The sequence below is a fragment of the Hyla sarda genome, chromosome 4, assembly GCF_029499605.1.
Source record: "Hyla sarda isolate aHylSar1 chromosome 4, aHylSar1.hap1, whole genome shotgun sequence".
NCBI classification, from domain to species: Eukaryota; Metazoa; Chordata; class Amphibia; order Anura; family Hylidae; genus Hyla; species Hyla sarda.
Genome location: NC_079192.1, coordinates 188,814,782 through 188,841,371, shown reverse-complemented (window position 1 = coordinate 188,841,371; position 26,590 = coordinate 188,814,782). Strand labels below are relative to the sequence as shown.

Sequence of the window (26,590 nt, the reverse complement as noted above, 5' to 3'; positions counted from 1 at the left end):
TTCTGGCACCATAGGGGCTTCCTAAATGTGACATGCCCCCCAAAAACCATTTCAGAAAAACTCACTCTCCAAAATTCCATTGTTGCTCCTTCCCTTCTGAGCCCTCTAGTGCACCCGCCGAACACTTGACATACACATATGAGGTATTTCCTCACTCAAGAGAAATTGGATTACAAATGTTAGGGCGATTTCTCTACTTTTACCCCTTGTAAAAATTAAAAAACATGGTCTACAAGAACATGCCAGTGTAAAAAGTGAAGACTGAATTTTCTCCTTCATTTTGCTGCTATTCCTGTGAAACACCTAAAGGGTTAACACTTACTGAATGTCATTTTGAATACTTTGAGGGGTGCAGTTTTTATAATGGGGGTCATTCATGGGGTATTTGTAATATGAAGGCCCTTCAAATACACTTCAAAACTGAACTGATCCCTGAAAAATTCCGACTTTGAAAATTTTGTCAAAAATTGCTGCTGAACTTTGAAGCCCTCTAAAGTCATCCAAAAGTAAAAACATGTCAACTTTATGATGCAAATATTATAAATGTGACTCAATATATAATTTATTTGGGATGTCCATCTTCCTTATAAGCAGAGAGGTTCAAAGTTAAAAATAAATCAAAACTTTCAAATGTTTCATAAAATGTTGGAATTTTTCACCAAGAAATGATGCAAGTATCGACGAAAATTTACCACTAACAAAGTAGAATATGTCACGAAAAAACAGAATCAGAATGAAAAAGTAAAAGCATCCCAGAGTTATTAATACTTAAAGTGACAGTGGTCAGATTTGCAAAAAAGGGCTGCATCCTTAAGGGGATAAGCAGCGGTATGAGGACTTATTTTTTTCACCGTGATCTGTCCTTTTTTTATACTCCATTTGCAAAAATATGTATATATTAAACATAATTAAAAAAAAAATTGGATTATGTGATTAAAAAGCAGCAATTTTGGACCTTTTTTTTACGTTGACGCCGTTCACCATACGGGATCATTAACATTATATTTTAATAGTGCGGACATTGACGCACATGGCAATACCAAATGTTTATTCATTTATTTTTCTTTACACTTTCTTGGGGTAAAATGGGAAAGAAGGAGGGGATTTTTTTTAATTTTTTTTTTACACTTTAACAGTCCCCATAGGGAACTATTTATAGCAATCACTTGATTGCTTATACTGTTCAGTGCTATGCATAGGGCATAGCACTGATCAGTGTTATCGTCTATCTTCCGCTCTGGTCTGCTCGATCTCAGACCAGAGCAGGAGACCCCTGGAGACTGCCGGAGGCAGGCAATCCGATCATCCATTTTAGTGACAGTACTGCTGCAGTTGCCGTGATTTGTATTGATCACGGCATCTGGGGGGTTAATTGGTGGACATAAGCGTGATCACTCATGTGTGCCATTACCGGCAGGTCCCTGGATGCTAATAGCAGCCGGGACCTGCCGCGCATGACACAAGCACCACTCCGATGCTCGTGGTCATGTGCAGGATGTAAATGCATTAAGTACCAGGACGTACATTTATGTCCTGCCGTTAAGGGGTTAATGTAACAAATCCATGCAGGTTTAAACAAACAGGTATACTTTAAATGCAGATTCATTTGCATTTTCAAACATGTGCCCTTAAAAGTATATTTATTTGCTTGTGGCATGTTTGAAGAAGCCAGCATGTTCAGGTATTAAAAGCGAACATTTTGTTATCAATGTGCTTAGCAGGTGCTTAAACATATATATATTATATAAAAAAATAAAAATAAAATAATGCTTTTCTCCCACTGCATGCCATGCAGCAGGTGGAATTGCCCGCATAGCCAACCTGTGGCCACTGGTTTGCCGAGCTGGAAATGATTCCACATGATAACCCCAGAAGTGCTGTGCAGTGAAACTGGAGCTCCAGCAGGAACTGCTGCTTTAGCTTTTGGATTACCTGGATTTATACCCTGTACCCTTGCCTGCACTCTTTGGTAACCCATATCTGATTTGTGTGTTCTGTCAAGTCACTTCCTTTACTTTCCTCTGAGGAGCTATTATGGCAGTACTACAGACGGATTTTCTGTATACACAACTGAGCCATCACAGAGGTAAAATGGGTACTTATCACATTTATGTATTTTATGTATCTCTTCTGCTAGGTCACCTTTCTATCCTTCACCAAGTCAACACCCAGCCTGTTACTGTATTCCAGTATCTTACTTGTCCATGTCCTCTCGAGCCACTGCCATATGATAAGCTGGTTCAAGAGTAAGCACTCCTTGGAAGAGCTGTGTTCCCAGGCTTAGGTGAGTCTCAATGTTTTCAATAGCGTAGAGGGCAGAACAGACACAGTCAGAAGCAGCTTCATGCAGATTGGAAGGGGTCTGGTCCTGTTGCTGCAAACACAAAACACCTCATGTGGTCAAAAGTCTAGGCAACAATACAAGAAACCTGGCATATAACTAACCTACTCACACACAGCTCATTATACCTCTTTAGGGTCTATTCACATGCACAGTATTCTGCACAGGATTTTCTGCTGCAGATTTCAATGTAAACTAAATGACTGAACACAGCTGGAAATCCTGCGCATCAAATCTGCACAGAATACTGTACGTGTGAATAGACCATTAGGATGTATTTTTTTCATTATTACATATCAAGAACTTTATTTTTCCACTGAAGTAGCCACATGAGAACTTGTGTTCTGCGAGATGAGCTATATTGGTATTCAGGTACCAATAACATTTTAATTCCCCACTGCATATTTACACAGTTCATTGTAAGGCCGGGTTCACACTGTGGAATCTCCAGACGGAATTTCCACTGTAAATCTCGCAAACGGTGCTAGGACCATGCAGACTTAATTGCTGTTCCCATGGACACCAATCCATTTCTGAGCTGATCGGCGGCACAAAAATGCTTTGCCGTCAATACAGACGACAATGCAGCCTGCGTGGTCCTGGCGCCGCCTGCGGGATCTCCGACGGAAATGAACCTGGCCTAAGTGAACCCGGCCTATGGAATAAACAATTAAATGGGGACCTATGGTCTCTCCTCGCTTGACTGTTTTAGTAAATAGTAAGGAACAAAAATTCTGGAGCATCTTTTCTCATAGCTGTGTTTTGCTGTTTATCTCTGAGAAATGTATAACTAAACAGCCAACTGGGTGTTACCAGTTGGGGAAATTATTTATCCAATCAGAACTGATAGTTTAGTAACACCCAGTTGGCTGCTCTTTGTTATGGTTATAATGGATGGATGGCACAACACAGAGCTATGAGAAAAGATGATCCAGAATTATGTAATAGGAAATGCAAGTATTTACTAAAATAGGCATGTCAGGAGACGCCACGTGTCCTCTTTAATAAAACACCATAATACAGATCGCTAGAATGAGCTGGGAGAGAAATGCACAGCTTCTTTGTTGGATCACTGTGCATGTGACCAAGAGAGTTTGACTTACATTGGGAGTGTGTATTGGTCACATGACACATAGCTTAGCATCCACTTCTCCCGGCTGGTTTTAGTGATCTTTTTGCCCGAACCCCCCAAGCCCCTACTGATGTAAACTTTTCACATTTCCAATGTCCATGACATTTCAAAAGGTTAAAGTGATAGCTGCCATACCAAAAATGTGTGTATACATATTTATATTGATTTTATTTTCTATGCAGAAAATCTATAAGGTCCTGCCATGACAACACAACAGCACCCTGCTAAGAGTTTATAATGGAGTAACAGAGGAAGCCCCTGCTTTTTGATAAACTAAGATGCTATTGCCCACAGCATGTAAGCAGTCAAATGGACGGGTTTAGACTTCGCTCCAATGCCAGTTGTTGCAGCAAGGTGTAAGCTGTATGTCACTGCTGACACATGAAGCAGATGGTTGAGGCTTACATCTATGTAACAAACTTTGATGCCATGTTTAAACAGTAATACATTTAAGAAATACACAACATAAAACCTGACACTGATACATGGGAAGCAATACCATTTTCTCTGCACTAATGCAGACATAAAAAAAAGTTGCTCAAATACGAAATGGCTCACTTACAGTAAGCTGTATGTATTATTATTATTATATTAATTTGGCACCCTTAGTTCCAAGCCATTTTACTTTCAATAATTGTTAAATTACATAACACAAACAGTACTCTGTATCTAACTTTGAAAAAGACAATTCCGCATAATAGGAGTTTGTTAAAGTATTAAAGGGGTAGTCCAGTGGTGAAAAACTTATCCCCTATGCTAAGGATAGCGGATAAGTTTGAGATCGCAGGGGGTCCGACCACTGGGGCCCCCTGCGATCTCTCTGTACGGGGGCCCGGCTCTCCGGCCAGATAGTGAGTGTCGACCTCCGCACGAAGCGGCGACCGACATGCCCCCTCAATACATCGCTATGGCAGAGCCGGAGATTGCCGAAGGCAGCGCTCCGGCTCTGCCATAGAGTTGTATTGAGGGGGGCGTGTCGGCTGCCGCTTCGTGCGGCGGTCAACACGCCCCCTTCGCGCGGGGGGGCCCCAGCAGTCGGACCCCCGCGATCTGCAACTTATCCCCTATCCTTAGGATAGGGGATAAGTTGTTCACCACTTGTTCACTACTGGACTACTCCTTTAACACTGAGTACAATTAGATTGGCTTAAGACATATCTTACCAGGACCTGGAAGAGGACCAGCAAGAGTCGATTGTTTGCCATAAAATTGCTGTCTAGGACGCCCAAATTAAACCAGCTGCCCAAACATTTAAATGTTTTTATCAGCATTTTCTCATTGCCAGCAGACTTCTCCACGCAGTTCATCTAAAGAGACAAAAACGAGAAGCTGTAACCAAAGCTGTAACAAGGTGCGCTGTTAATACTGAGATGAATATGTATAGACTAAAAAACAGCAATAGCTTAACAGAAGCAGCTTTATGAAGCTTTTACATGACCTCTTAGCATTGTGATATATTAAACGCACCGGTTTTGCTGCATTTATGCCGCTGGGTTACTTTGCCTGCAGGCTGTGAGTTATAGTTTACATCCAGCTTTAAAGTCACACTTTGCAGAGTCAAGTAAACAAACTTTTCACAAGGCCCTTAAGACTAGTAAGTTTATAAGCCTCATCAGAGACACTATCATGTACAGTAAGGCTAGGTTCACACTTTTTCCAACCAGAATTCCGCTTAGGATACAGAAGAATGCCATTGCTGACAATAAGTAACAGAAGCAAGATGTCCAGCGCACACACGTGTAAAGGAACTTTTTATTCAGTTGCCATTAGATACAGCAGGTACTCAGGTAACGTGACACGTTTCGACCCTGTGGGCCGAAACGAGTCACGTTACCTGAGTACCTGCTGTATCTAATGGCATCTGAAGAAAAAGAAGTTCCTTTACACATGTGCGCGCTGGACATCTTCCTTCTGTTACTTATATATGGACAAGTCCTAGTCCTGTCCGTGCGCGGTTTGGGGTGAGTATACTTGACTCCATTGCTGACAATAGGATTGCGCTGCACAGGGCACAATACATAATTTTTAGCAGCAAACATGCTGAAATTTCGTCGCTGAAAGAATGAACTTGTTTATTCTTCAGGAGGAATCCACACCACTGACATTGCCTTCTATGGAGATGTCCGCACACAGTCCTAGCGTCGGCCTATTTAGTCAGTGCTGGCAACACTTGGAATTTTGTGCTGGATTTTGTCTGGCCGGAAACTCTTAAAGGGGTACTCCGGCGCAAAACTTCTTATCCCCTATGAAAAGGTTAGGGGATATGTTAGATTGCAGGGATGCCGCCGTTGGGACCCCAGTCATCCGATCACGGAGCGAACTCTGCTCCGTGATCGGATGGCTGTGACTAAAGCCACCGCGTTCCCTCCATTTAGGTCTATGGGGGGCGTTGTGACTGCTACATACTAGCTGTCATGCCCCCAGCCATAGACATGAATGGAGGGGGCGTGGCGTCACAAACACGGGAGCTCCACGCTCTGGTGTTCCGGACGCCGCTGCTGCCATCCGGAGATCGCGGGGATCCCCAGCGATCTAACATCTTAACCCCTATCCTTTTGATAGGGGATAAGATGTTTTGCACCGGAGTACCCCTTTAAGTGTGAACCTAGCTTACAGCTTCTTTTATTCGCAAGGCCATAGTCAACTCCATGAAAGAGCCAATACGGACTGGTCTGGATACAAGCATGTAACTACAGAAGAAATGCTCCCAAACGTATTGGTAAGTGTTAAATTAATTTTTAACCTTGTGTCAGGCCCTATATCCCTGTAGTAAAAACACGAAAAGATATAATATATCCATGTGGTAAAAATATACAGTAAGAAAAAGAACAAAAGACAAAATTGGCATCATCAAATACAAGCAAAGATGAGAGCTTCATACCAGAAGAGAGACCACAGTGCTGGAGTAATACGCTAAGTCCTCAATGATCTCAGAACGCCGATTAGCACCGATACGCAGGGATCGGCTATGCACCTCCTCAGGTAGCACAGTGAGGATCTCCAGGAGGAAGGGTAATGAGGAGGCGTCATTACTATATCTGTAGAGAACATTAGCCTAGTGAGGAACAAGTTATCATAATGCAGGACAGACATGATCTAAAGAGTTGGCTCGGAGTACTTACGTTTCTACAAGGGTTTGCACACAGCCTTTCCAAGAAGCCATCTGCAGGGCAAGATCTGCTATTGCTAAAGCCAGCTAAAAAACAAAAAAGGTTTCATTTCCTATAACTAAAATCTTCACATTTTTTTAATGTATTTGGCATCATTAAGTATATAGTCTACTGACTCTACATGGCCAAAGTCACAAACAGCTGAACACAGAATATGTGTATAGGTGCACATGCTGTCACCACAGCGCTTCATTTTCCATTAAGCTACTCAACTTTATTTTGCACCTACTATAGGCATTCAGTTTCGGAAACCTCCGGGCTTCCAAGACGGGTAAGTGACGTCACGCCACGTCCCCTCCATTAATGTCTATGCGAGGGGGCATTGCGGCCATTACGCCACCTCCCATAGAAATTAATGGAGGGGGCGTGGCATGACATCACGTCCCCGTCTCGGAAGCCCAGCGGTTTCCGAAACTGCAGACACAGCTACGCATAGAATGCAGGCTGCTGCAGGGACATCGCGGGGGGGGGGGGGGGGGGGGGGGGTCATAGCGACGGGCCCCTTGCGATCAGACATCTTATCCCCTATCCTTTTGATGGGGGATAAGATGTTTTTGCCCGGAATACCCCTTTAAGGTCAGATAATGATTTTATGCAATAAGGCCCATTCACAGTCAGTGTTCCTCTCAAATGTTTCTCCCAAAAGTAAATCCATGTTTATGTGGACTTCGCTCTGCAAAACACACACAAACACTTCTCTAGAATGTCTTTGTTACTGTACTAAGTTTTCCCTACTGGAATTAAAGGGTGTAGCGCTAATGATAACATATCCCAGACTATGCCCTTAGCTTAGGACTAAATGTCTGTCGCCTGATGGCTGTCAAGCAGTTTAATCCTCTAGACTGCCAGATAGTGATCTTTCATTCCCCTGCTCAAATGGTCTAATAGCAATAAGGGAAATGTAAGGGAAAGTGGAACAGCTGCCCATAGTTTGCCCAATTTAGTAGTTGTCCATTGAAAATTAAAGCAAAAGTCTCAATGGCTGCCATACAAGACTGCTAGGTTGCTTTTATGTGCTGGATTACATGCACCGGATAGCAATAAGTGTATCTAAAAACAGCAGAATCTGCAAACTAAACAAGCTTCCACATATTAGTCATTTAAAGTATTTACAAAAGGAGGGTTCCCGACTGATACTGTACATTTATTTTAAGGGAAAGTGAATGAAAGTCTTTTTCTAATTCTCTCCTTGTAGGCTGTAAATGGAAAAGCCTTGGTTATAGTCATAAGCTGAAAACCTAAACTGATCTTATAGTTCTCAAAGCTGAGCGATGCTATAATGCATCCAGAGTAGGCAGGATACATTGCGTTTGCCACAGGCAGAAGGTGTTTGTGGATCAGTTGCATTCAAATGAGCCTAACTGTGTCTTTTGCATGCAGGATCCACTAGTAAAATGAATATACTCATCCCGAATATGGATGATATTCCTCTGTAGTGTGGACTAAAATCCACTCTTTCTTCTGCATGTTAATAGGGGTATGCTAAAAAAAAAAAAACTAGCTCCCCTACAAAGAAAGGAAGATGTCTGCTACAAGAGCTTCTGGTGACTTTAATAGGATTGCACAGACATTACTTGATTGACTCTGTGCTGGTAAAATAACCTGGTACTGATCTAACCATTCTCATTTTTTCTTACTACATTAGATATTATGAATTGGATATGGGCCATAAATCATCGGTTTATCTACATTTTGCACCATATTGTAGGCAACTATACCTGAGTGACAATGACGGGGGACATGTCCTTTAAGTTCTGTATATGAGACAACAAAGAGTCCCGCAAGGAAGCATGGGAGTCTGCGGGCAGTTCATAAAAAGAGGTCTGAATTTTCACTTTCATGGTTTGTGCTGCAAAGTAGCAAGACTCCACATCCTGGTGAATCTGCAGCAACTGGTCCGAGATCTCCCAAGCATACACCTAGGAAAGACAGAAGAAAGTCAGGCAAGGTTTCCTGTTAGTTTCACACGGGTACAGGTGAATCACCAATTTAAATCATATTTCCTGAGACAGTCATGAAGGAAAGACATTAAATTACAGTGGGCATAAAAAAATAAAAAATAAAGAAAAGGATGATACAGTAAACAATGATGTTCTTCTGAAAATAAAGCTTTATCATTCTACAGATCAGACTGTCACAGTAACAGTCTTCCTGTCACAGCTCCCCGAAACGCGTCTGGTGTTAAGACAACCCTGCACATCATCTGAGACAATCGTTACCGCATTGCCGGTCCTCACCTACCCTCTCACCTGCTCCCCGTGCCGTCGGGGTACAGAGGATACCTCCAGCGTTGCCATACGCTGCTACGACCGCTAGGCTTCACAGCGCTGCCACACGCTGCTTCCCAGCCATCATCTCCAACCCCCAGCACCAGACTATCACCCCTCCTACATTTCTCCCGTGCCACAAGGACGTGCATCCGGATCGCAAGCACAGCCGCACACATCTGACCGTGCACACTGTAGCCAGTAAGAGGCACAAAGTGCCTGAACTGTATAGTGATTGCCCTCTTGCATTCAGTCCCCGTGCCGTCGGGGTGGAGGGGGCATCGCCTGTATCTCTGCACCTAAAAACGTTTATAGTGGGCACCAATCTGGGAGGCTCCAGAGCTACTGAAAATTGCCCTATTGGATTATTAGCTTTTTTGCCATGCACTTTCATCTGGATTAATCCCGGCTCCTATAATATGACTTTACAGTATAACTAAACAGATAATGTTTGCACTATCCCATTGCCCCACTTTCATTCTCTTCTTTCTGATTTTTGACCATATATCTTTTACTCTTACCTAGCCTAGCAGGACTGCCTCCCTTATTATACTATTAGTACTGTCACAGTAACAGCCTAGTCCTTATGTGACAAGTAGCGGAACAGAACCTATGCTTTGTCACCAAAACTTCTAAACACTACACTAAAGAGTATAACTCAGTGCTTCCCAACCAGGGTGCCCCCAGATGTTGCAAAACTACAACTCCCAGCATGTGTGGACAGCCTTTGGATGTCCAGGCATGCTGGGAATTGTAGTTTTGCAACATCTGGAGGCACCCTGGTTGGGAAACACTGGTCTAACTTATAGATGCTGCTGCTTGCAGTCCATGGATTGACGATTTGACGATGAAAGTAGTATACAGTTTAAAAAATTATGTCCAGTTGCATCCGTTTTTTAAGAAAAAAAATATATACATTTTTAACTTTTCATTCCATTATGAATAAAGTTTCACTTGTTTGATTGAAATTCCAGGAAAAAAAACTGTGCAGTCAAAAACTGTATGGTGAAAACCAGATGGAACCGTACGCACATACAGTTCTGTATGGTTCCCACTGACTCGCATGCTAAAAAAAAAAAAAAAAAAAAAAAAAAAAAAAAAAAAAAAAAAAAAAAAAGTATTTTCAATACGTTTTTTCACCCGGACCAAAAACCGTGGTAGGCTACAGGATGCAAAACGGACACAACCTGATGCATCTTTTGGCATACGGTTTTCAATGGAGAGTCAATGCATACGGTTTTCAATGGAGAGTCAATGCATACGGTTTTCAATGGAGAGTCAATGCATACGGTTTTCAATGGAGAGTCAATGCATACGGTTTTCAATGGAGAGTCAATGCATACGGTTTTCAATGGAGAGTCAATGCATACGGTTTTCAATGGAGAGTCAATGCATACGGTTTTCAATGGAGAGTCAATGCATACGGTTTTCAATGGAGAGTCAATGCATACGGTTTTCAATGGAGAGTCAATGCATACGGTTTTCAATACGGTTCTGTGCGGTTTTTAAATTGAAAACCTATACGGGAACTGTATTGCAAAAACGTGGTGTGAACCCAGCCTTAGAGGAAGCCTCCTGTAAAAGACTACAGAACGCAAACCGGAAATAGTTTTTAATATCTTACTTCTTTCCTGAGAAAGTTTAGGGTCCATTCACATTAAGGAAATTCAATTCCCCTTGCAGCAGAATTCCATTGATCCTGAATCCAGATGGACATGTTAATTCTTTCACCAGAATCCCCCCAAAATTGCATTGCAGTCAATGGGACAGCAAAATTGGGCCTGTGTGGCTAATAAGAGCCAAGTCAGCCAGAGGCTGCTGTAGGCAGAATTCCGAACTGAATTTCCATAGTCTGTACGGGTCCTTACAGGGCAAAATCCTTAGGCCCTACTACTAAAGGCTTTCATCACAGTATTTCCTCATCAGATCTGGCACAGGTTTATGACACAGGTATCATCCATAACTCTACATCTAGCTTGAATAGTGGCAGGTATGGGTGAGCTTTAAAGGGGTACTCCACTGGAAAACATTTTTTTTTAATCAACTGGTGCCAGAAAGTTAAAACAGATTTGTAAATTACTTCTATTTAAAAAATCTTAATCCTTCCAGTACTTACCGGCTGCTGTATGCTCCACAGGAAGTTATTTTCTTTTTGAATTTCCTTTCTGCCTGACCACAGTGCTCTCTGCTGACACCTCTGTCCATTTTAGGAACTGTCTGGTTTAGAAGCAAATCCCAATAGCAAACCTCTCCTGCCCTGGACAGTTCCTAAAATGTACAGAGGTGTCAGCAGAGAGCAATGTGGTCAGATAGTTCGGAAATTCAAAAAGAAAGGAACTTCCTGTGGAGCATACAGCAGCTGATAAGTACTGGAAGGATTACGATTTTTTAATCAAAGTAAATTACAAATCTGATTAACTTTCTGTCACCAGTTGACTTAAATTTTTTTTTCCAGGGGAGTACCCCTTTAAATGTATATGGTGACATAAGCCTGAACAAGATCTTATGCCAACAATGCAACTCATAGAAACCGGAAGACGACATGTATTTATTAGATTTTGTAATTTAGCCTCAGGTATGGACCGGTAAATTCTAGTGAGCACATCTCATGTTTGTCTTCTCCCCTGTACTGGGAATCCATTTCCATTATTGCCAGTGGGGCATCCGGAACAGATCTCCCAAATGTTTAGGGCAGTGTTTCCCAACCAGGGTGCCTCCAGCTGTTGCAAAACTACAACTCCCAGCATGCCCGGACAGCCAAAGGCTGTCCGGGCATGTTGGGAGTTGTAGTTTTGCAACAGCTGGAGGCACCCTGTTAGGAAACACTGGTATAGGGAGTTGTTTCCACTGCAATAAATCTTTCATTCCAAAAATACCTGTGCTTGGAACATTTAGCAGGGTGCCAGTATTACATAATCTCAGTATTAGGGTGTGTTCACACGGCTGTTTGTCCCTGTTTTTTTTTTTATCCCCGTTTCGGTTCTGTTCTTGCAGGCTGTAAACAAATTAGAAATGGTTTTAAAAAAAATCCCATTCATGTCAATGGGATTTTTTTTTCAAATCCGTTTACAGCCGTTTGAACCCGTCTGCACTCATTTCCATTTTTTTGACGGCAGAAAAAAACGGCACATGCAGTATTTTTTCTTCCGTCAAAAAAAACGGATACAGTAAATTTTACATTGAAGTCTATGGAAAACGGATGAGCCTTTAATGTCATCCGTTTGCATCCTTTTTTTTTCACTCAGTTTTTTGATCCGGTTTTTACTTTGGAGCATGGCCAGAACAAAAAAAAATAGTTTTTGGTTTATTAACTCAACAATAATGTATCCAAACTGATAACATCCGCTTGCATCCGTTATTGTCCGTTTTTATTTTTGACGGGAGAACAGGACGGGTCTAGATGGCGGTGTGAACGCAGCCTTACATGCAATATCTAGCAGCTCCTGCTTCTTCCCTGTGAGCCAAAGCACAACAGGGAACCCTGCTTCTTTCTTCTGATCTGTCCACTTATAAGATATTCAGGTTTGATGTTGTAATACAGATGTCTGGGACTCTGGAAATGAGCTGATATCACCAGGGGAACAAAAATGGGTAAGTGGCCATAAATTTCATGTCAGTGACCACTGCGAATGGCAAGCGTATAAATAACTGGGTGCTCATATACTATATCACTGTGCTAAAAAAGCAAGTCAGAAAACTGCTAAATAAAGAACTGCTTCAGACGATGCCTTGTTGTATAGATCATCTGTGAGGTCTCAGATATCAGCTGAGTGACTGGTTCATGCAACTATATATTTATTTGCCCCCCCCCCCCCCCCCCAACACAATAGACTTGCCCCAGGACAAAACATGTACATCCCACCTCTTCTCTCACTGTATGTTCGCTGGCTTGTTATTTCCCCCAATGTACAGTATTAGGGGCAGTGCTATAGAAAGATGCATCACAAAGCTCCAAGCACTCACCATCACCTGTATTTGGACCCAGGTGAGCAGTCCCCATCTATAAAGTCACAGTCCAGTCTCCATTGCCAAGGCATTCTGAAATGCCTATAGTATAAATAAATCAGTATAGCAGCAACACGGATTTAAGCAAACTGGACCCAGGTAAAAACTACTTCTTTAATATAAAGTATTAAAGGGGTATTGCGGCTTTACACATCTTCTCCCCTATCGAAAGGATAGGGGATAAGATGTATGATCGCTGGGGACCCCCGCGATCTTGGTGCAGCCACTGGCATTCTGTGCCAGGTGCCGCCTCCGAGACAGGGACGTGATATCACACTACACCCCCTCCATTCATGTCTATGGGAGGGGCATGATGGCGCTACCATAGACATGAATGGAAGAATTGTGGTGTGACGTCACTAGAGGGCGTGGCCATAACGTCACATCCCTGTCTCAGAGGCAGCGCATGGCACAGAATGCCAGGGGCAGCACCAAGATCACGAGGGTCTCCAGCTGCGGGACCCCTGCAATCATACATCTTATCCCCTATCCTTTAAATATGGGGGTAAGATGTATAAAGCTAGAATACCCCTTTAAAACATAGTCCACACAACATGTACAAATGCATAGCAGGCCTGACATTTCTGTCCACAGACCTTTATCATAGAGGGTCTATAATTAAAGGGCAACTTAGATTTCTAACGCCTTATCCCCCCATTCACAGGATAGGGTATAAGTGTCTGATCACATGGGGTCCGAATGCTGGGCCCCCTGCAATCTCCTGCACAGAGCTGTGTCAACCACTGCACAGAGTGGTGGTGAACACTCCCCCTTCATGCATCTCTATGGGAAAGACTCAACAGCTGTACTCTGGTATCATTCGGTTCTTCCATAGAGATGCATGGAGGGGGCAGGTCAGGCTCTGTTCTGTGCATGAGGAGAGCCAGGGCACCGGGCAGGAGATGACGGAGGGGTCCCAGCATTCGGAATCCCTGTGATCAGACATTTATCCCCTACCCTGTGAAAAGGGGATAAGGAGGTAGGTACCAGAGTTCCCCATTCATCATAGACTATGATTAAGGTCTGTGGACCGAAATGTGTCAGGACTGTTACGCATTTGTACATGTGTGGACTATGTTTAAATACTTTATTTCAAAAGTACCTGTCATCAAACCATATTTCCTAAACTAACTCAGATTATATTCACTAACTACTCCTAACAGCCCTTAAAAAAAAAATCTGAGCTTTAAAAAGCTCTGTATCATACCTTTCCCCTTGCTCACATTGTATGAGCTCCCGGCAGGAGAAAGTGGGCGTTGCCCAGCAGGCGCAACATCACTGAATCCCGCAAGAGCTGTGACTCGCCATGCCCCGCACGCACTTCCTGAGTTTGGTCTCCTGCCAGGCCGGGAGGAGACCAAACTGTTTGGCAGTGAACAGAACAGGCCATTTTTGTCAATCACATTAAAAACATAAAAGGTAGAGAATTTTAACAACAAGTAAATAGCAAAGTGTCTTATAATTACATAAGGAACAACATAACTTATCCCCTATCCGAAGGGTAGGAGATAAGTTATAGATCTCGGGGGGTCCGACCGCTGGGACCCCCCCCCCCCCCCGCGATCTCCCATATGGGGCCGCGGCAGTATGCTGGAAGGGGGCGCTCCGTCCCTGCATGACGCGGCAGCCGACACGCCCCCTCCGTGTATTCCATAGAGATACATAGAGGAGGCGTGTCTTCTGCAGGTTCCTGCTGGGGACGACACGGTGCTTCCAGCAGACTGCCGCGGCCCTGTACATGTGCCATGTCAGACCCCCCACTATCTATAAAGTTATCTTGCACTACAGTTCTCCTTTAAAGAAGATCCAGTGTGCTATAATCCATGTTGCTGCCATATTGATTTAATTCAGGCCATTTTTCCTGGCCTTTCGTGCTGACGCCTACCAGGAAGAGGGCGAGAGCTGGATTAGGTTTTTGTGTTTGTTGTATATAAATTTATCATAGGTGGGTACATAAAATAAAAAAAATAATAATACTAACCTAACCCCTGCTCCTAGCCTTTGCGCTGAATCAAAATGAGGCAGGCAGATGCGGATATGCGGTGTCACCAGCTGTGCCTGTCAATGTCGTCTACATTTGAAAACTACATTTGGACCATATGCCAAAATATGCTTGGATCCCATAAATGCCAGAAAAGTGCCCTTTTAACATAAACTGTACATCGGTTCATATGTATATAGCGCGCCCTTTAAAAGGGCTTATCCAGGAATAGAAAAACAGAGCTGTTTCTTTACAAAAACCGCCCCACACACGTCCTCAGGTTGTGTGTGGCATCACAACTTGGTTCCGTTCCCTTCAATGGGGCTGAGCTACAATACCAAAGCCAACCTGAGGATAGGTGTGGTGCTATTTGTGGAGGAAATCAGCTGTTTTTCTAATCTTGGTTAACCCTTTTAGAAATGTTCAGGTAAAAAGTTGCTTCCACCAACAGCTCGATATGTTCAATAGCAATGCCCCATGGGTGTGGGTCAGCTATGATTACAAATGTGTAAGATCTGAAACGCGTCAGTTGTACTCCCAAGTCTTTCGGATCTAAGGTTTTATCTATAATTTTTTAATGGATAACAAAAATAAAATAATTGAGAATATGCTTTTAACTGGAACACGCCGGCCTACACCTTTGCTGCATTCCTATATTAGGACATACACTGGGGTGACAAGCATCAACATGCTTTATTTTTTATTCTACATGGAATAGCGCAATAGACAACACTATTAAACATGAAGCCATTTAGTAAGATAAATACATAAAGAATCTTCAATATGACATTACGGAGGATGTGTGACAGAGGCCCTTAGACCAGGGTGCCTGCAGGTGTTGCAAAACTACAACTCCCAGCATGCCCGGACAGCCAAAGGCTGTCCGGGCATGCTGGAAGTTGTAGTTTGGCAACAGCTGGAGCCACACTGGTTAGAAAACAGTGCCGATATCTATGCACAACACTGTATGAGAAGCATTAGGATGTCCCCAACCAGTCCCGGTGACATCCGTTGCCATGACTACTGTTCGGCTGGAAAGGCCAGTCTTCAGACATTTGTAAGATCCTACAGGGGACGGGGAATGGCTAAATGTAGCCATAGATGTTTACAGTACTTTCTTTTCTATGTTATATATGGCAACTTGTCTGGTACTGTAACCAGTCCTGGGAGAGGGCGTGTTGCCCCCGGGGACCGGACAGCTTACCTGATCACTGCCATAACTGGACAGGTCTATCATTCAGGAGTCAGGGAAAGTTGGGTGGCGTTTACTTGCAGATCAGTAATGATGATTCTATAACTGTGTCTATAAGGAGACAAGGCCAGGCTAGGATCTGCTGGTAGTGCCCTGCCTTTAGTGGACATGCCCATTATATAAAGCTACAGCCCAGCAGATGACTCCCCTGCCCCGGCTATCTGGATGGCAGCCAGCTCCCACCATTGCCCCCTGTTCCAGGCGAGATTCCTCCATGATCGGTGCCTAGGCCGGCCTCACAGCCATCTCGTTCCCTGCACCGTCTTCCCTCCATAAGGGCTTAGAGGAGAGGAACCCCGGAGCTCCCCGGCACCGTGTCCCCAAGGACTGGCACATGCGGCCTCTCACCGATCTCTGCAGCTCTCCCAGCCATAGCGATGCCCGCTCCTTCCCGCTAGGGTCCGGGTCGTGGTAGAGTGCCTGCACGGCCTGGTAGACGGTCTGCAGGCCCGGCTTCTCCATAGCTCACGCTCTATCTAGTAGTGTCTTACAGCCGCCGCTCCCCAGGACTCATCCTCCTTTTCGGCCGGAACTGAGATTGTGCACCAGCAACGTGTCCGGCCTGCAACTCCTCCTCAGCGCAGCGACGTTCCGCCTCCACTCCCGGAGACGGCGGGGAGCGAGAGCCGAACAGCGGTATAAACAACAGTACCAGCGGGGATCCTCGCCCGTCACACGCAGCCTCCCCACCTCTCCAGCACCTCAGGAAGGCGGCTGCTTCCCGGGCAGGACGTACGTCACAGCTACTTCCTGTCAGTCCGCCGGACATCTGCGCCCCCCAGCTGTACGGAACTAAGAAAGCGGAAGCCAGTGTTGCCCTAGTGAAGGGAGAAGTCACTGGCAGCCGAGCCCGAATCGGTGCGCACTGGTCATATCCGTGAATGTACGAGGGCGTCCTAAAAGGGTATGCCAGCAAGTACAGAAATGCCTGGGGGTCCGAATTCTGGGCCCCCCAGAGGAAAACACGGCTAGTAGAGGCTTTGTCACCTTCACTGTTCACTTCCCCTACACCAAGCCCCCTAACCCACCCGGCTGTTCAGAGAGCTGCAGTTCCTGACATAACCAGGTGGCTGGGAGCAGTGCTGTGCAGGGGAAAAGTCAGGGACAGAGAGCTACCTCAGCCCTGTATGCAATTCATGAGGTGATGGTATAGCCTAGTCTAGGGGTCTCCAAACCGTGGTCAAACTATTGCAAAACTAAAACTCTTACATACATAGCATATCACTAGGACAGTGGTCTCTAAACTGTGGACCTCCAGCTGTTGCAAAACTTCAACTCCCAGCATGCCCGAACAGCCAACGGCTGTTCGGGCATGCTGGGAGTTGAAGTTTTGCAACAGCTGGAGGTCCACAGTTTTGAGACGACTGTCCTAGTGATATGCTATGTCTGTAAGAGTTGGAAAAATCCCTTTAAAGGCCGGTTTTACAAGAGAGTAATAGTGGTCTGTTTCTGATGCATTTTAGCATCTGTACGAGGGGAACAACACCTTTAACTTCTGCCCTTCATTCCCCTCTAAGGTGGATATTCTGAACTCAAAGGGATATTCCGAATCCTCGAAATTTTTGATATGTTGCTAGGGCCACAATGAAAGTATAAAAAAAAAAAAAAAACTACCTACCTACCTTGCTCCCTTGATGAACCCTGTTACGTTATCCGGTCCTCCACTGCTACTTCCGGGACAGACTTGTCTCAGCAGTAACAGTCCCCTCAGCCAATCGGGACACCACTACAGCCAGTGACCAGCTGACAGGTCATCATTGCCACGACAAAACCATTTCGGAAGTAGTAGCCTGATTGTTTAGCGGGGGATCGGAAAACGTCATGGGGACACCCAAGGGAGCAAGGCAGGTATGTGGAGGTTTTTATTCCCCATTTTTTATTGCAGCCCCAGCAAAATGTGAATACATTTTATATCTTAATACCCGTTTAAAGGGATTGTTTGGGCAAAGAAGTTAGTTTTTTTTCATAAAGGGGGTCAGGGTGGCTTAAACATAAAAGCAAAACTGTACTCTCTGATCCTCACTGTTGTGATGGTGCCCTTTTCTGGTGATGTCTTAATGGCCATCAACTGCCAGAGCGGGCACTTCCTATGTGTGGAGACGTCAGCAGTGACATGGGTGACATTGCAAAGATAGTAAGCCAAGGTGTGAAGTGCTTAGCCATACAGCTTTCCCTGCCCTAGCTCGCAGTTGGTAGAAGTCTAAATACCCAGACCCCAACTAAATAAAGCGTTTGAAGTGTCTGTGACCTCACAAGTTCTTCAAGTGAACAGTACAGTTTTTAACCAACCTTACGCATTTGACACAAATGTTTTTATTTCCTTCTATTTGGTTGTTGTAGAGTCTGTATAACTCACTTCACCTAGCTGTTTGTTCTGCAGCTTCTGACATAGATTTGACCACGAAAAGCTTTTGGCTGTGTCAGTTCTTACCCCTCTACCTCTCCGTTCTCTCAGTGTTAGAAAAAAGCAGGAAAGTGTGGAAGAAGAATCCAGGTCTTCACGTGAGGTCATGAATAGACAGTACTGTATTGGAGGGAGGAATCACACACTCTGCAGCGTCAGTGTCTTCCAGAGCAATGGAGAAGAGATCCCATGTGAGTTGTAGAAGAGGAAAGCAGACTAGGAATGAAGCTGTGCTGATGCATGAGGACTAGTGAAGGCAGCAGCATCATGTACACACAGACCTCACATCCAGCATGTATTGGGGGAGACACACGGATGAGAAAAGTATAAAACCATGCACTGGTGGCAAATTGTGTATCGGAGGGTATGGAAAGGAAAAAAAAGTAATCTAAAACTAAGTGCCACAATAATAAAGGGATTTTTCAACCCATCAGTTAATCAACAAGTATCTAGCTCCTGAAACACCCATATGTTATTATCTAGCTTCGTGCCATGGTTGACACACTACATTCATGAGGAGAGCAGGGCACTGTAAGGGAGATTGCAGGAGGTCCCTTGTGTTCAACTCCCCCCACGATCATACGCTTATTTTTAAGTTTATTGATACTGTATATTCCTTTAAGCATGTTTTTATACAACCCCAAATGTGTCCTTATGATAGTACTAATACATCTTCCCATTACCTTCTTACATAACAGGCTACTGGACAAAACTGCAAGCAATGCAAGAGATTTTCTTTAAAGGATAAAGGTGCAAAGGCTTATGGTTACTGTAGCAATTATCACTTCAATGTGGCCTGAAATGACAAATTATAGCGAGAATCACAGCATGGGAATGGGCAAGTGGCTATAGAAATCCAAGCAGATTTATTACCTTTTATTCCTCTTTTGTTCACCATTATCACTACGATCACAGAGAATATGTCATTTTCGAGAATAGCAGGGGTCTGTTGTGTTACAAAGGAAACACAAATGTCTATTTGTGGAAAGACTCACTTTGCAGAGAAGAGCAGTTTGACTCTAGCAGGAGCCTCAATATCTAGATTTCATTTATTTCATAATGGAAATGACAAAGGCTGCTATCACATACAGCTGTTTTATGGAAAGCCAAAGCAGTTGTATAGCCAAAGGCAAAAGTGGATTCAAATGTAATGAGAAATATAAAGTTAGGAGGTATTAGGGTATGTTCACACGGTAAGAAAATGTGAGGAATGTTTGCCTGGTAAACACGGATGGACATTCTACACATTTGAAAGTTCCGGTAGGGACTAGGACGATTCGGAAATGTGGCATACTATAGATTGCAATGCATTTTCGAGAGAAATCGGCAGAAGGAAGAGACGTGTATTCTTTCTGCGGCCAACGGAATCAGAATTACCTGCGGCAGAAGTTGCAGAGCTCTCACTGAGTAGGCAAAAAAAAAGGAGAACTCCCTGTCATGATATGTCTGTTGTAATAAGACATATGGACAGGGGTCGTTCTTGTGAGACAATTGCTTTAACCCCTTAAGGACTGGGGGGGTTCCATTTTTGCACTTTTGTTTTTTGCTCCTTGCCTTTAAAAAATCATAACTCTTTCAATTTTGCACCTAAAAATCCATATGATTGCTTATTTTTTGCACCACCAATTCTACTTTGTAATGACGTCAGTCATTTTGCCCAAAAATCTACTGTGAAACGGAAAAAAAAATCATTGTGAGACAAAATTGAAAAAAAAATGCAGTTCTGCAACTTTTGGGGGCTTCCATTTCTACGTAGTACATTTTTCGCTAAAAATGACAGCTTCTCTTTATTCTGTAGGTCCATATGGTTAAAATGATACCCTACTTATATAGTTTTGATTTTGTCGTACTTCTGGAAAAAATCATAACTTCATGCAGGAAAATTAATACGTTTAAAATTGTCATTTCTGACCCCTATAACTTTTTATTTTTCTGCGTATGGGGCGGTATGAGGGCTCATTTTTTGCGCCGTGATCTGAAGTTTTTAACAGTACCATTTTTGCATTGATAGGACTTATTGATCGCTTTTTATTCATTTTTTCATTATATAAAAAGTGACCAAAAATGCACTATTTTGGACTTTGCTATTTTTTGCGCGTACGCCATTGACTGTGCGGTTTAATTAACAATATATTTTTATAATTCGGACATTTCCGCACGTGGCGATACCATATATGTTTATTTTTATTTACACTGTGTTTTTTTATTTTTATGGGAAAAGGGGGGTGATTCAAACTTTTAATAGGGGAGGGGTTAAATGATCTTTACTCACTTTTTTTTTCACTTTTTTTTTGCAGTGTTATAGCTCCCATAGGGACCTATAACACACTGCACACACTGATCTTTATCATTGATCACTGGTTTCTCCGACAGTATATTCTCATAACGTCTTACATTCTCAACCAAACCTTCCCATATTGACAGTACAGGTGCTTTCCTGTAAAACCAGTGATGGACAGTCAACAGTTTTACATAACAACCAAACCTTATACCTTATAAATATAGATTCAGCCATTTTGTTCACTGCTCTATTTTGTTCAATATTCCATGAGCTTGAGATAAACAAATCAAGTCCTTTCCTTGAAGTATCTAAGGAGTATCCGCTAGCTGTGTAGTTTTGATAAGAGGAAGAACAAATATGCTATAATTATTATACTAGATACAGATCACAGCTTTAATCCAAATTAGCTCCATTTTATTGTCTTTCTGGTTATTATTCAGTATACATTATTATTCACATATTTTTCCTTTATAGGATCTGGCATTCTAATAATACATCAGATTACTTTTGACTATACAGTGTGTAGTCTCTTCTATAATTCCAAATATGAACATTCTAGCAGGGCCATTTAAAGGAGAATTATTATGTAAAAAAAAACATTTCCCCTTTCCAAAGGATAGGGGATAAGTTTTAGATGACGGGGAGTCTGAGCACTGAGCCCCCGGCTCTCCTTTACAGCGGCGCATCATGCCCCCCCGCCCGAAGCTGGAGCTGCCACGCCCCCTCCATATAGGTCTCTAGAAGAGCCGTTCGTCAACCTTCGGCACTCCCATAGAGCTATATGGGGGGGGCGTGGCGGGCATCGCTTCGGGTAGGGTTTGTGACACGTCATATGGAAGGAAAGATGGGGCTCCAAATAGGAGATTGCGGGGGGTTGTAGGGGCCCAGCGCTCTGACATCCGAAACTGATCCCCTATCCTTTGGATAAGGGATGAGTTTTTTTACATGATACTTCTTTAATTCTTTTATATTTTATTTTCTATCTTACCAATTACTATTCCCCAGAAATATTGAAACATTCCCACAGCAGGTAAAAGAAGGTTGCCCCCTCCATTTTGCACTTAGGCCATTTAGAGTCTTTTCTACAAGCTATTTTCCATAAAGATAGCTGGCAATGTTATAACTTAGAAATAATCTTTAAAGAGGACCCGTGGTCAATCTGAATATAATAAGATAGAGTAAAAATTATTTACCTTATAAAAGCACCAAGTCTCACTATTTTACTGCGCTGGTATGGAGAGGATGGGCAGACAGATGTAAATGACACCACTGCCTGTCTTCCCCACTCACTGGACTCTCATGTCTAGTAATAGGCACTAGATGAGACTATGGGGGGCCACAAAGCTACCCCTAGGATGCATGAAGACAAACAGTAATCTGAAGTTATGTTGTTACCAGTAACTATGACAACCAATATAATCTCACTGGTAGCTACATGGGAGTATTTTACAAATTTAAAATAAAATGTTAGGACTGAATTTCTAGGGACTGAAAACAAATGAAGAAAGTGATTCACATGTCTGTTTATAATGTTTAAAAAAAAAATAAGACCTGCAAAGGTGGGATTACGATGGCTATTATACATTTATTGACAAAAAATAATGCACCAAATAGGAGTAGTTGGAATAGAATAAAACGCAGCTAAAGGAGCTCCCGCTCCTAATGGCCCTGACCACATCTCTCTAGCCGGCACCGTTGCTCCCCCCCCCCCCCCCTCTGGCCGCCTCAACACCTGGCCACCTGCTCCTGGGGCTTACTTGGCTGTATGGAGTGTTATTTACTTCGCAGCATCAGAAAATCCCGGCTCAAGACGGAGCTTGCTCGGTCTCCTCACAGCGCCCAGCAGTAGCACCGCGTGGTCCCGTGACTGCGAAACAGAAGCGCCAGCTCTCTCTCTCTCTCATACCGGGCAGCTGCAGGATTACTCAGTGACTCGCCTGTGAGACCGCTTGCATCGCCCTTTGCTCCTCTACCTCTGCAGGTTAGCACTGTATCCCTGGGGGCTGCCTCATCCATGCTCCTCACTGACTCAGACTGCCTTAAAATGGTGGTGGTTCCTGAACACCCTTCCTCTCCAGTCTCCCTGCACTACTCAGGACCTACATGTCCTTTTACCATCTGCTGCAGCTTCTAGCCAGCTCCTGGTAGACAGCATGCAGAAGCCCCTTCTTCTTTACCCACTACAGCAGGCCAGCCTCTGTTTGATTTTAAAATGTTGGTGGCACAAGTAATGGCCCAGATCGTGCCTGACTTGCAGAGGACACTAGAAGCTACCCTACAAGCTTCCTTTTATAAGCTTCAGACTGATATTGCACAAACTACGGTGGCGGAGGTCCAAAGTTATGTTAAAATGCTAGAAAGGGGCCATGCCGATTTGTCTGCTTATGTATCATATCTTCAACAGGAAAACGCTAGCCTTTGGGCTAAACTAGATGACCTAGAAAACCGCTCTAGGCAGAACAACTTACGCATAGTGGGATTCTCTGAACAAACACCGACCTTTGATCTTCAGCATGTCTGAGAAATGGAACTCTGAGACCCTGGGCCTCGACCACTATTGAAGGGTGGAACGGGCACACAGACTAGGTCCAGACCCTGGGATCCACGATGACAACATACGATCTTCGCAACCTGGGCAACAGAACCGACCCCGCCAAGTCATTTTTAAACTACTAGATTATAATGACCGCAAGGCCTTGATACAGGCTTTCAGATGATGTTCCGCCCCTCTGGTGATCCGTGACTGCCAGGTCTTACTATTTGAGGACTTCTTGGCGCCTGTGGCAAAGAGGTGCAGGGCTTTTAGTGGAGTGTGTTCTGAACTGTAACAGCGCAAGACTAAATTTCAACTCCAATACCCCGCTGTCCTGCGTATCTTCCATGATGATGGTTCCTCTTCAGTCTTCAACAGCACAGCTGCTGCAGAAGCCTCTATGCACAGTCCTGCCAGATCAGCCGCATGAGGGGGACCGCACGCCGTTCCTGAGAGAAGTCCCCTTCCATCTCTCCTCGACGCATTGGTTCCCAACGTGAGATCCTCTGATCCCTAGCTGTCTCCCAAGTAGTCACTTAATGGATGACCATTGGAGGCATTGACTGCTGACCCTCTTAATGTTGCCGCCATGGTGCCTTCTAATATGTTGTCCCACAATCCTGGTAAATCTGAATGTTTGAGTCGGCCTGCTGTAGTACTGTTACATTTAGCAACTATTATCAGGGCCCAGGACTACTAGGGCCCCCTTGTTTGGTGGAGAGGGCTAGTTTCTGTTGTTTCCATGTTCCTAAGAAAGGGTGTTTCCAATTGTTTTGGGGGTGGTTCTATGTTGCCTTTTCATAAATGCATCCAGCCAGGAGGCTGCGTTCTTTCTTCTGGTAGAAAAAATAGAAGTCCCTAACATGGTGTAGGACGTCCCTGTAGTGTCCCTGTGCACTAAGTGTATCTTATATGGTTCAGTATTGCATTTTTATTTTGTCTTACTTATTTTGACCCCCTAACTGTAGCAGCCAAGTACTTAGGTTTTGACAGTCTTGAGCAAAGCAGTGCATGTGCTTTTTGGTGTTTTTTTCTCCCTCTCCCTATATCCATGCACTTGATCTCCTGGAACATCAAGGATCTCTGTTCTCCCAACAAGCGAATGCAGATTCTGCACCACCTGAAAAGACTCCATCCTGATATCGCTATGCTCCAGGAAACTCATCTGGCCACTTAGGACCTGACCCGCATGTCCAAGCTTTGGGTAGGTACCGTCATTGGGGCTCCAGCGATAGGGGGCAAGGCAGGCACTCTAATTCTCATACACAAAAATTTCAAGAGTACAGTAATAGCCCAGGAGGTAGATCGGGAAGGCTGTTGGGTATGGGTGCATTTATGTTATGCGGGCGTGACTTTAGCTTGTATAATGGTTACACTCCTAATGGAGAAAACAATTCTTATTTCCAATCCTTAGAGTTGAAGCTTTTAGCTTATACTATTCCCAGCAAGGTAGTGGGTGCTGACATGAATGCTGTCGCGATAACTGTAGAGGACAGGAAGGGAGGTTCTGCAGATCCTACACTTACTCGACCTAGTGACAAGGTGTTTTCCACGTTTCTGGAGTCCTCTGGCCTCAGGGACCCTTGGCGATTGATGCACCCAGACAGCAGAGACTTTACTCACTTTTCACATAGCCACTCTTCATGGTCCCAAATAGATTACATACTGGTTTCCCCAGATCTCTTAGCTCGTGTAGCAACCTCAGATATACATGTTATGGTGGTTTCTGACCATTCACCTCTCTCTATTTCCCTGGCTGACTCCTTCCCGAGGGAAGGGATTTTCAATGGCGTTTTCCCGCCTATGTGGGGAACGATGACAATTTTACTGACTCTCTGAAAAGTTGGTGGACAGAATTCTCCTGGTGTAACAGTGCTCATGCTTCCGACGCCCCCCTATACTGGGAATCGGCTAAATCAGTGCATGGTTGCCTGATTGCCTATATGTCCATGGTGGGAAAAAAATCCCTCCACCACTTCCAGGAAGCTAGTAAGGCCTTGCAATCTGCCTACACCTCCTATATATCTCAGCACTCAGCAGCAGCGTGGAAGGCGGCAAAAACTACCTTTGGTCAGAGCATAAATGTCTGGCTTCTTACTCTAGGTTCCATGTGGAATTATTCTGTTTTGGCGATAAGTCTGGTCGTCTCCTTGCATATCTGGTTAAGGGCCGCAAACCTCCCCAGCACTTCTCCTCTTTGTGTGACGATTCCGGGACCACAGACACTGACCCAAAAATGATTAACTCCTTGTTCCACACCTATTACATGTCTCTGTACTCTTCTTTCCCTGTGGACATGGCTTCTGATAAGGCGTTTCTGGAGTCGGTACACCAGACCACAATATCTCCTGATCACCGAGATGTTCTAAACGCGGACTTCTCTGAAGAAGAAGTTCGCTGGACCATAAAGAGTCTCCACAATGCAAAAGCTCCGGGTCCTGATGGGTTCTCCGGTGAATTCTACAAAATCTTAGTTGATCAGGTGACGCCTCCGTTAACATCTTACTTCAACCATCTCCTTCACTCCGGTTCCCTGCCCCTGCACTCTAATACTGCCACCATTAAGCTCCTACTAAAACCTGGTAAAGATCTGCTCCTGCCACATTCTAACCACCCAATATTCCTTATTAACCAAGACCTCAAACTAATATCAAAAATTCTGGCTGACCACCTCAGTGTGTTTTTACCCTCCTTGATAGGTCCCTCCCAAGTAGGCTTTGCCCGCAATCGATCAGCTGACAATTGCCGACAATGTTTTGATCTTCCTAGCTGAGGTTAAGGAAATCTTGGTCACCAAAATTATTAGAGGGAAAAGATTCTTCCTGGTGGACTGGAAGGGGTTTGGTCCTGAAGAAAGGTCCTTGGAGCCAGAGGAGAACATTATGGATTGGGATCTGGTCCTCAATTTCCTGCAACCAAAAAAAAGGGGGAGATCAAAGGGGCTGCACTGGCCACGAGTGCACTCTTGCTCTCTCCCCTGCTGCTGTCGGTGCCGGCGTTCGCATCGCGAGACGCAAACGCCGGGCAATCACTTCTTCTCTGCTCTCTGTCCCCTCCGCTGTTCCTGGTTCTCGGCTCACGTGTGCATCCACCCCCTAGGGACACACGTGCCGACTCTTTCAGATTTAAAGGGCCAGCGCACCAATGATTGGTGCTTGTCTGCTAATGAACCTTTTTAGCCCTGGATTTCCTCTTGACCTCTGACCTCCTTGCTATGTATTCTG

At 44.2% G+C, this 26,590-nt stretch overlaps 2 protein-coding genes across 3 annotated transcripts in view; one reads left to right on the top strand and one right to left on the bottom strand.

The window, feature by feature from the left end:
* Nucleotides 1-16,862, bottom strand: part of TNPO3 (transportin 3) — a 66,534-nt gene extending 49,672 nt beyond the window's left edge. Inside the window, exons 1-6 of the mRNA XM_056573108.1 lie at nucleotides 16,497-16,862; nucleotides 8,362-8,562; nucleotides 6,596-6,669; nucleotides 6,355-6,511; nucleotides 4,637-4,780; nucleotides 2,199-2,374 (exon numbers count right to left, since the gene is read on the bottom strand). Coding sequence (XP_056429083.1) covers nucleotides 2,199-2,374; nucleotides 4,637-4,780; nucleotides 6,355-6,511; nucleotides 6,596-6,669; nucleotides 8,362-8,562; nucleotides 16,497-16,610 — 866 coding nt within the window. The 5' untranslated portion in view covers nucleotides 16,611-16,862. The remainder of the gene's footprint in view (nucleotides 1-2,198; nucleotides 2,375-4,636; nucleotides 4,781-6,354; nucleotides 6,512-6,595; nucleotides 6,670-8,361; nucleotides 8,563-16,496) is intronic.
* Nucleotides 16,863-16,923: 61 nt separating this feature from the next.
* POLR1H (RNA polymerase I subunit H) overlaps nucleotides 16,924-26,590 on the top strand; it is a 41,448-nt gene continuing 31,781 nt past the window's right edge. The window contains exons 1-2 of one of the 2 annotated variants that reach the window (XM_056573112.1): nucleotides 16,924-17,052; nucleotides 19,251-19,302. The gene's annotated coding sequence lies outside the window, so the exon portion shown is untranslated. Of the gene's footprint in view, nucleotides 17,053-18,207; nucleotides 18,744-19,250; nucleotides 19,303-26,590 lie in introns of those variants that run through there. The other variant, XM_056573111.1, reaches the window with a different exon arrangement.